The sequence below is a fragment of the Engraulis encrasicolus genome, chromosome 12 (genome assembly GCF_034702125.1).
Source record: "Engraulis encrasicolus isolate BLACKSEA-1 chromosome 12, IST_EnEncr_1.0, whole genome shotgun sequence".
Lineage (NCBI taxonomy): Eukaryota > Metazoa > Chordata > Actinopteri > Clupeiformes > Engraulidae > Engraulis > Engraulis encrasicolus.
In genome coordinates, this window is record NC_085868.1 from 19,065,862 (window position 1) to 19,076,698 (window position 10,837).

General features: G+C 40.6%; 1 protein-coding gene across 1 annotated transcript in view; it reads left to right on the forward strand.

The window, feature by feature from the left end:
• The window catches only part of LOC134459383 (low-density lipoprotein receptor-related protein 1B-like), a 628,069-nt gene extending 619,064 nt beyond the window's left edge, over positions 1–9,005 (forward strand). Inside the window, exons 92-93 of the mRNA XM_063211727.1 lie at positions 1,379–1,483; positions 8,717–9,005. Coding sequence (XP_063067797.1) covers positions 1,379–1,483; positions 8,717–8,857 — 246 coding nt within the window. The 3' untranslated portion in view covers positions 8,858–9,005. The remainder of the gene's footprint in view (positions 1–1,378; positions 1,484–8,716) is intronic.
• Positions 9,006–10,837: the final 1,832 nt, after the last annotated feature.

Sequence of the window (10,837 nt, forward strand, 5' to 3'; positions counted from 1 at the left end):
AGCGATCCTGCCTGCACAAAAGAGCTACCGTATGTCTTACTGTGCCACCTATTTACAATGCTATTGCAATGTACAGTAGTCAAACACACACACACACACACACACACACACACACACACACACACACACACACACACACACGCAGCCACTTCCCTTTGTTGCTCTTGTGCAGGGCTTTGAACCATTATTTTTTTCCAAACGTTCCGTTCCGAACAGAAACGGAATTATAACGTTTCCGGTTATGAGTTCCACCAATAAATTGACGTTCCCAAATCGGTTCAAAAAAAAAAAAAAATGTTCCCGGAACGGTTAATTTCGTTCCTGTCAGCTGACTACTCCCCGTAGGCCTAACTGACGTTAATTAACCAAGAAAGACGGAAGTGCAAATGAGACGGCCTACATTCCAAACTGTTTATTCAAGCGGATGAAAAGAATATCCTCCAGAATTTTGTTCTTCAGGGACGACCTAAGCGGAGAATAAACCTCAATGATGAAAATGCGCGCTCCACGCTGACTTGGGTCACGGGGAGCGTTATGATGGACATCGTAAGTTTGTGCATATTTGAAGCGGCCATGGATGCCCGTTGAACATAACATTGAACATTCTCGTTGCGCTTTACACACGCTTCTCTGCAATGTCTTACAATGATGCAATGGAAACTCTGCCCTTTTGTATGACAGTGGTTTCTCTTATTTAAGATGTGCAGTGGAGACTTTGTAATCCACAGCTCTCTCTCCATTCAGTCAGAGAATGTCTGATGTCACACAGGACATGAACCTCAGCCGTTATGGTAACGTGCACAGGAAATTTTTCTTTTTTTAGTTTGAGGAACGGTATTAACCGGTATTAACCGGTTACCATTATTTTTTAAATAAGTGTTTCCGTTCCAGAAAATAAAAAATAATAACGTTTCCGGTTTCGTTTCTGTTCCCTGTAAAATACAAAAAGTTCCCGGTTTTCGTTTTCGTTCCTTGAACCGGTTCAAAGCCCTGCTCTTGTGTGCGTGCCTCTTAGCCTGCCCTCCTGCTGACAAACTAAACCCAATAGACATCAGAGGGAACTAACTGCCTTCATAATATGCATGATTCCCCTGTGTACTACTAACATGACTTCTGTTTTACTACCTGGATCCTACTGTGTAAGACACTAACTTGAGATTGTCTTCACCTTCCCTTAGGCTTTACTAATGTGTGTAATGTTGTGTGTGTGTGTGTGTGTGTGTGTGTGTGTGTGTGTGTGTGTGTGTGTGTGTGTGTGTGTGTGTGTGTGTGTGTGTGTGTGTGTGCGTGCGTGCGTGCGTGCGTGCGTGCGTGTGCGTGTGTGTGTGCATGTTGCGTGTGCACGTGCGCGTGTGTGCGTGTTTTGTGTGTGTGTCAGGGCTGGTGTGTGAGATCCAGCAGTGAAGCTCCTCGCGTGCCAGTCCATCAGTCTGTGCCTGTTCCGAAGGAGAGGATCCCCGGACAGGTTAACACATTAAACCCCGTACGTATACCTGTGTGTGTGTGTGTGTGTGTGTGTGTGTGTGTGTGTGTGTGTGTGTGTGTGTGTGTGTGTGTGTGTGTGTGTGTGTGTGTGTGTGTGTGTGTGTGTGTGTGTGTGTGTGTGTGTGTGTGTGTGTGTGTGTTTATGTCTGTGCCTGTACCCAGGGCTGGACTGGCCATCTGGTATAGCGGGCATTTCCTGCTGGGCCCTGCACCCTCGTGGGCCCCTATTTTCAGAAATGTGAAAAATATATATAAGTATTATTATTATTATTATTATTATTATTATTATTATGATTATTACAAATACAGGCCCACGAGGGTGCAGGACCCACCGGAGAGTCAGTTCTCCCCAAGCCAGCCCTGCCTGTGTCTGTGTTTGTTTGTGTGTACTTTTACACTGTGTCACTTAACCTCTCCAATTACTGCCAGTGTGTCTTTATCACTTGTCTCTGTGTGTGTGTGTACACATCAGATGTTTGTTAAGTTGCCTGGGTGTACTCGGCTCAAGTGTGTGAAATGAGCGTGTGTGTGTATGTTTGTGTGTGTGTGAGTGCGTGTATGTGCATGCATGTGAATCTCCGTATGTTTCTGTAGCATGTGTTACCATCGTCTGCTTGCTGTGAGTTCTTTTTTTTAAATAATAATAATACATCTAGACTATAGAGGTAGGCCCATTCTATAGAATAATGTTTCTCAACTGGGGCGCTACGGCCCCCCAGGTGGCATTGGTGAGCCCTAGGGAGGGCGTTGAGAAGGATACAGCTGAGAGGGGTGGCGCTTAGTTGCCATTGGGGGACATTAGTGTTATATTTTATTCATATTTTTTATTTTTTAATACTAAGGAGGGGGGGGTTGGCTGGCTAATGAGGAGGTCAAGGGGGGTATTGGAAGACTTATGATCAGGTTCAGAGGGCATTTAAAAAAAAATTTGAGAGCCACTGGTGTAGAAGTGGCCATGCACACATGCCCTGCAAATGCAAAGTTCAGTAACTATGCCAACATTGAAAATGAGAAAAATACCTTCAATGTATTGGTATTAGGTTGGAAATTGTGTGTACGGCAAATGTGACACTGAAATATTTCTAAACCAGGACACCTTTAGACCATAAGGCCAAAGAAAAATAAGAGTTTGGTTCCGGTTGGTTGTCAGGTTTGGTCATGGGTCGGTCGGATTTTTTTTTTTTTTTCATTTTTTTTTCAATTTTTTTTTTATGTCCGACCCACCCAACCCTCCATATGCGCCAGATTTCGTCATAAACTTTGTTGAACAATGCCAATGACGATAGTGGAGTGTGGCCTGCTAAAGCTACAATGAAATATAATAAGTATTAATGAGCCAAGATACTGACCGTCACCGAAATGAGGATATGATCATACAGCCTACCGTTTCTGGCAATACCTGTCCAGCTGCCAGTTGCCTGACACTGCTATTTTAGCTCCTGTAGGCTATGTCCCGTTTTCTTTTTTTTTAATTCCGTCCCATCATCGGTTGTAGACCATATTTTCCTTGGGATGAAGGTTCTGGCTTGGAAACATTCTATGTAGGCCTACACACTTTTTTGTTTTACGCGAGGATGTAGACGCCTGAGGCGATATGAATGTTGATGAAGGGTGATCGAGGGACAACATCGTCATTGCCATTAAATCATTATTGTAGGCAACTGTAGTAGTCCTATGTCTTCATCGAACAGTCGTAGGCTATTTGTGGCGACATCATCGTTAATTTCTATTTCATTATTTGGAGGAGGCGCGGAGAGTGAGACAGTGACAGATGCCCTGCTGCTGCGCGATGGTGGAGGGACAAGCAGAGAGAGAGCAAGAAAATAACGGGCTCGGGCCAACGGACTTCTTGGTTAACAAGGCCTTGTGGTAAATGAAAGAATGAAGGGAAACTTGGGCAAAACATTTCCCTTCTCTCGTATTAACTTATTTTACAATTACAAGCTATTGATACAGTGCTACTTTAGAATTGCTGTAAGGAGTTATGCATCTCGTCCAACATGCAGCGTGACTGAACGGAAGCCCTTTTCTAATACGACGAGACAATATCAATACATTCAAAAATCGTGGATACTCATAATGTTTTCTGTGTGTTGCATTTCGAGGCGGGTGGTCAGGCTGTGTCCGTGTCGGGTGTTGAGGTAAGGCGATTGACTTATCATTTGACAGGCATTTTCGCCAGTTTCCCAAACTACATCGTAGCCTATTAGTCTGCAAGAACGCTGTGAGGCAAGTTATTTAAAAACTTACGAGCTACAACGACTACCAATTAGCATGGTGTAGCATAATAATTAGCCAACAACGTGACCGATAGGTGCGCAACTCTGCAGTGACATTTGGGGTTTTATAATATCAAGCCGGGCGGCACTTGTGGCGCGCGCTTATGAGTGATTCTACGATTTCCCTACGCTTTTGGCAAAAGCAAAATGTCGATTATCAGTATTTTTTTTCAACTAAATGACCTAGATGTTAACATAGTGTATATATTTAAGTTTCCAAACAAACAAATTGCCAAGCTTAATCTTAAATCATTTGATAAATACTCTAATGAAAGCGAACATTTGCTTAATTATTTTGTCAACAGTGTTATGGACAAATACTATGTCATTTCAAACATATATAAAAATATTACAGAGTTGAAACAATATATGTTTGAAAGTGCTTATGTCCCTTAGCAGTAATGTTGTCATTAATCTGTGCAACTGATATAGAAAATGTGATTGTTGAGCTTCATAAGTAGGATTTTATGAGTCACTGTGATACAGACTGACACATTTTTCATCATAAATCCCTGTAACGTCTGATTTGAATATAGTCACCCTCCTTACACAAGACTTCCTTCTCCAGAGATAATCCCTAGTGTATGTTCATAGGATTTTCCCAACACATAAGGGATCAATAGCGCAAAAACACTTTCAAAACAGTCAACGGTGTAACTCAATTGTGTTACGGTCAACAGTGCAGGGGAACAAGTCGGCACTTTTTTAGGAGAGAAAAACAGAGCAGACAAACCCATCTCCCTAGAACACAAATTATTTTGTTTGTTTGTCTGTCAATATGGATATAAATTGGCAAAAACATACTCCTCCTCAACTGTCATCAGTGTTGCCAGATTGGGCTGGTTCCCGCCCAATTGGGCTGCTTAGGATGGCCGTGTGGGGGTAAAAATGGCATCTATCAGAAAAACCTTCCCACTGCCATATAAATCAATAGAATTGGGCGGGTTTTTAGGGCGGATTTTGATCATTTTTTGGGCTGGAAATCATCAGCCTCATCTGGCAACCCTGACTGTCATACTTAATTGTAACACCATTGACGGTAACACCGTTGACATTTCAGCCATTTTTAGGGTGTTGTGCTAACTGAGGACCTCAGAAGTTCCACCACAACACCTTAATCAATTCATGTATCTGTATGCTTTATCTGTGTTTTTCCACATGTGATTTCTAATTCAGATTCTTATGAATATGTTGATAACACTGTTGACAGGCAATTTTCCCGCTATGAGAACATGAAAAAGAATGGATTAAATTATGGAAGGATGGAGCTCAAAATTTACCAAAAAGTCTTCCCGTATCCTGCCAAAGAGGTTATGACATCACGTGATGTTATTCGTATGGCCTAAGATCAAACCATTACTGATTTATGGAGGAGGTTTCAGACCGTGACACGGTTAACACAGTTTTCGTGGACACACACAAAATGGCAAATTTCATGTATAATGGAAAGGACAGTGGTCTTTCTGACAGTTTTGTCATATTGTGATGATTACTGTGAATCAACATTTGCAATCGTCTTGGGCAAAACAAGTTTCTTTACATGCTAATATGAAGACTGAATCTGACATTTGGAAAACAGGACGGCATGAAAACGCCCAAAACCAGTATTAAATAGTCATTCTTGCTGAGGGAAATAATGCTATGTCTACACTTTCTGTATTATATGAAAGATAAATGTTTTCTAATGTCCAAAACATCATTGGATGCAGTTATTAGTTAGTGGAATTGCCAAATAAAATCCACGGACTTAAAAGTGTAGGCGAATTAGAGAATCACTCTTATGTTGCTCCTATATGTGGATAGTCATGCAATGCAAATTCAGTAACTTACAGGCAGGTAGAAAGTGAGAGATGGCGAGTTATGGGAATGAAGAAACGTGTTGTGTCTTGTCTATATAAACAACCCTCCAAAAAACATCGATATTTTTTTGAGGATTCCAAAAAGTCAAAAAAAATATTTTGGGTCGCACAAAAAATGATAGGGTCAGTCGGCAACCGGAACCAAAACATTATTTTTTTTAGGCCTAAGTCTTTGAGAACGATAAAGGGGGTGTGACGAAGATCATCTTCAGTCTAATTTTCATTCTCAGTCATTTTCACTCAATTTTGACAAAATGTGTAGTTACTGCACTTTGCCTTTGTAGGGCAGTATAGAATAGCTAGCTAGGACTGAAAAACTCTGCTCATTTCCACATGTGAATGGGAATCTACAGACACACAATGAGTCTACATGAAAGTAAATATACTTGGGAGAGAACATGAATAGTGCATTTAAGTGAATGTGCATTTAAGTGAAATCGAATCAATACATACCTTACAGCAGTGGGTCTTAACCTTTTTTCTTGAAGCACCCCCCTAGCCTGTGCCCAAGCCAAGCCGCGCACCCCCAACTCAAACGTCTACAAGTGTATACGGTCTAAAAATAATTCAACAATGACTCTTGCTCAATACTTTCAAGACTACATTAGGTTCAAAGCATGTTTTAATCTGGTCTTGATTTCGCCTAATTATAATGTTTGGAAGCAGAATTTTGGTCATAACCTGCACACAAATACAATTCCGCGCACCCCCTGAAATCTCTGGCGCACCCCCAGCGGGTGCCCGCACCCCAGGTTAAGAACCACTGCCTTACAGTACGTTCCTTTGTGCACACTAATTTGTGGCTGCTATGTTCTTCTAGCGGTGATATGCTATGTACTCTGAAGCTTCAAATAAAAAAGTACATTAAAGAAAGGAACACTGTGATGGAAGTATTTGAGCTGCACATATTTTACTATGTCATTTTTTGCAGTTCATTGAAAATACATATAATAGAATAGACTTGATTGTCATGCAAGCATGAAATAGCCACTCACAAAGCAGGGACAACTCAATCTGCTTGGAAACAGCCACTCACAAAGCAGTGAGGCGCTATCTGTTTGAAAAATAGGATAGTTCTGCCTTTCAAAGCACGTTTTTCAAATAGCTTCTGCCCACTAATGGACAACATGTATTTCAAAGTAAAGTAAAAAAAAAAATCCTACGCCACCAATTTCAAAACCACCTTGATGTGGCTGTGGAGTCAATATAGCTGGCCACACCTGTGATGACAAGCTACAGTAGCGTACCGTATGACTAATAGAATCAGCTGCTTAGATAGGTGGCAGGAACACATGAAGGGTGTCATTGCAAAAAAAAGGTGTATATCCATTTTGTAGAATGTGGGGAAATTGGCATTTTTGTAATGGGCATTCCATTATATTGCATTGCCAAAATGTAATTTATTTAGGTGTAAAAAGTATGTTCCCAAAATATTTGAATGGCAAGAATTCACTCAAAGGTGATAGGACCTCTGAACAGTCCTTTCCAATAAATGCAAGAGTCAGAAATGGTGGATGCACTGTTTTGCAATGAAACCCTTCACATATACTTTAGTCTAGTGGATTATAGATTGTACTTTTGAAGCTAAAGTAGGTTCCCTTTGACTTTTATTGTCATTGAATAATTGTCCATACAATAAACTAAATGGCAATGCCACTGAGGAACAGGATGAAACGTCTAAAAGTCTTAAGTACCAAATGTGTTAAAGTATCAACTGCAAAAAGGTATAAAAAGACTGTGTATAGTATAGTATACCGTAGTATAGTATAGTATAGTATAGTATAGTATAGTATAGTATAGTATAGTATAGTATAATATAGCATTGTGTAGTATAGTATAGTATAGTAATATATTTCTAGTAAAAGTACAGGTATATAGCAGTTAACTATTCTGACCATTGTGATGACCAAGGCAAGGCCTCCATGCTGTAGTGCCTGTTGTTGTTGCTAGGAGCAATGCTACAATGAAGCGGTCACCGTACCAGGCACATCTCTTGTTCATACCATTTGCCATTGTCATCCATGTGTGACTGAACAGTAAAATGCAAAACTAATTTAGTTATTCACACTATCCATTCTTCTTTTCTCTTGTTTATCTGCATGTAATGTAGGTAGCATGTACCGTGTAGCTAAATCGCATTGAATGATAACATCTGTCAAGTGTGAATGTGTGAGTTTCATACGTGTTGAAGCAATGAATCAGAACCATGCTCTGCTATTGCTAGCATGTGCCACTGGTCACATTCACCTGCCAGAAAACTCTTGTCTGCTATTCAAAGAACATAAACAACAGAAGGCTGAACAATACATAGAACATTTATTTTATTATATGTTATATAGAGTAAGTATGCATATCTGCGCTGCATGGATATTATTAGTCCATGTCTGTTTCGCTGTGTATGTGTTAATTAAGTGTTTGGTGTGTGTGTGCGTGTGTGTGTGTGCGTGCGTGCGTGCATGCGTACGTGCGTGTGTGGGTGAGAGAGAGAGGCATCTGTTCCTGTTCTACTTCGGTGGTCACCGGTCACCTCTGTTACCACAGCAACGTGTCACTGTCCTTGTCTCTCGATCTCCGCTATAGCTCACACTTGTCTTGTTGCGCTTGCTTTCACAAAGGTCAAATGCCATGTGAATCCTTTTCACTGAATTAGTTTACCCAACTTTTTTGATTAATGAGCACTTAATTATGCATCTCACCTGTGCAGAGTCTCTTCGGGTTTGCCGAAGCTGTTTAAGTCAAGCGAAGTTTTTTTGTTTACTCTAACTCTGCTATAGTGCATTTCACACATGAAGGCAATCCAAGGTGTTTATAGAAGCAAAAGTTCAACAAAAAAACTAACGGGTAAAAGTAAAAATAAAATAAAACATATCTAATCATCAAAGCAGGATATGAAATGGGGTAAATCACACTCATAAAAGCGTATTCTTAGTCTTTATTGTTCTTCCACCACTGTTTGCTCATAGGTTCTTAAGTATTCCATCTCATCTTTCTGTCTTTCTGCTTTTCTTTCTTTCTTTCTTTCTTTCTTTCTTCTTCCTTTTTCCCCTCCCTTCCTTCCTTCCTTCCTTCGTGATGTGTTTGTTCGTACTGTAGGTGCTAAACTACTCCAACCCTGTCTATGCCAAGATGTATGTGGACGGGCAGCAGTACCGCAAGCCGGTCCTCAACATGGACGAGAGGAGAGAGCTGCTTCCAAAGAGGCTCGAGGTGGCCATCCGAGAAACCGCAGCATAGACGGACACACAGACAAGACAGACAGAACTTTTTACCAACCCACAGCTTTTATATTACAAATAAACACCCTACACAAGCTCACGGAAGTCGAGCTAGCAGGGAGGAACGTGGAGAAAAAAAGAAGAAAATAAAAGACAAAAAAAAATCACACACAGACTTTTTGACAGATTCGGAAATCACACGACCTACTTGTTTTGATTTTCTTTTTCTTTTGTCCTTCGTCATTTGCCTCCGCCTCTGTGTCACCAGTCCAGCTGTTTGTATGAGCCATGTCGCTTTGTAAGAGCCGCTTTGTCTGCATCTCTCCCACACACACACACACACACACACACACACAGCAAGTATATGCCAATGCACTACACAGACCACTACATAAAATATTATGCTGCTGATATACATATTATGATTATTGTTATAATTATTATTACTATAATTATTATTATTATATGGCTATACATATTTACTTTCAGTTAACAGAGATAAGAGTTTATCCATGGTTATTTCTGTAAGGGGTTGTTGTCGTATGCATCGATCCATGTCTGCACAGTTGCCTTTGGTAACTACTTACCAACACATTGATTATTATGCCCAAGTTGCCTCTCCTATCTATGTTGGATAATCACTAAAGAACAAAACCTCTTTTTACGTAACCATACAGAAGAATGATGTTGTCTGTTCAGTTGGTTGTTTATTTTGTTGTTGCAGAATGTTTTTATTCGTTAAGATTAACTTTATTTACTGTTAGGTACTTTGTTGTGTTTGCATCCGTTGCTTCATGCCAGTGTTAATTTATTCTCGTCATTTCGTGTTGGAATATTTATATCGTTAAGAAATAGATCGTCTCTTCAGTGGTTGCCCTGGAGACCATATGCAAGTTTCTCTCTATGTCTGTCTCCATCGCCGTACGTTTGTAGACGAGTGGGCCGCAGCCAAGGTAACCCGTCTAGTTACCAAGCTGTCACCAAATCGTTGGGGTATTCCAAGAAACTGGTTCAGTGGTAAACCAGGTTAAGTTCGCCTTGAGGTAGTGGTGAATTGGGTAAAAGAAGAGCCTGGAGCCCTCATTTTCCCTAATGAATTGATGCCTGCAGGCTATTTGTTAGTAGGTTTACCACTTTTTGTAGGTTAACTTAGCCAGGCTTATTGACGCCTTCTTGGAATATACCCATCAAAACAGAGTGACAGCGTTTTCACACCTGGTCCCTTTCAGCCGCCTAAGCGAACTCAGAGTAGTGACTCAGCATTTTTGCTGCATATGTGAACGCTCCAAAGTGCACCCAGACCCCTCGGAAGCGAACCTGTACTGAGACCTTGGTTGACGTGGTCTCAGTTCGGTTCGCTTATGAGTTCCGACAAGATACTCTTGTGAGTAGGTGTAATCACTTATTTCACTTATTATCACTTATTAAGTCTTAAGGAGGGCTCTAGAGGACTGAGAGTGATGAAAAAGAAGAATGACACACCATAAAAGCCGAACGGGACCAGAGAGATCAGCGAGTTCTTTATGTAATACACTCGCAATATGAACAAAAACAGAACTGAGTCCTTGTGTTGTTGGTTCGCTTTTTGGTCCACTTAAAGAGGACTGAGTTTGGTTCACTTTAAGGGGACCAGGTGTGAAAACCCTATTAGAGACATTTTTGGAGATTTGCTTTTGGTTGCACTCACAGACAGTGGACAACAAACCACACATGGATTGGACTGGGATCATCCTTTATAATTTTACATAGAATGAAGAACCAAAATCATGGCGTTATCTTTATTGGGGGAAATATATGTACATGCACATAGATTTACAAAGTTTTATAATTTTGTATTTGATTTATATGTCCAGGTGGCTTGTATTTTAAGGAAGTGTATTAAATGTGGTACTTTTTTATACAAAATGTACAGTACATCAATATGAAATAAAAAAGGAGTTTTATGGCCCTTTGAGATGAGTTCTGCTTGCTGTCTCCCTTCCTCATGCTGATGTCACTT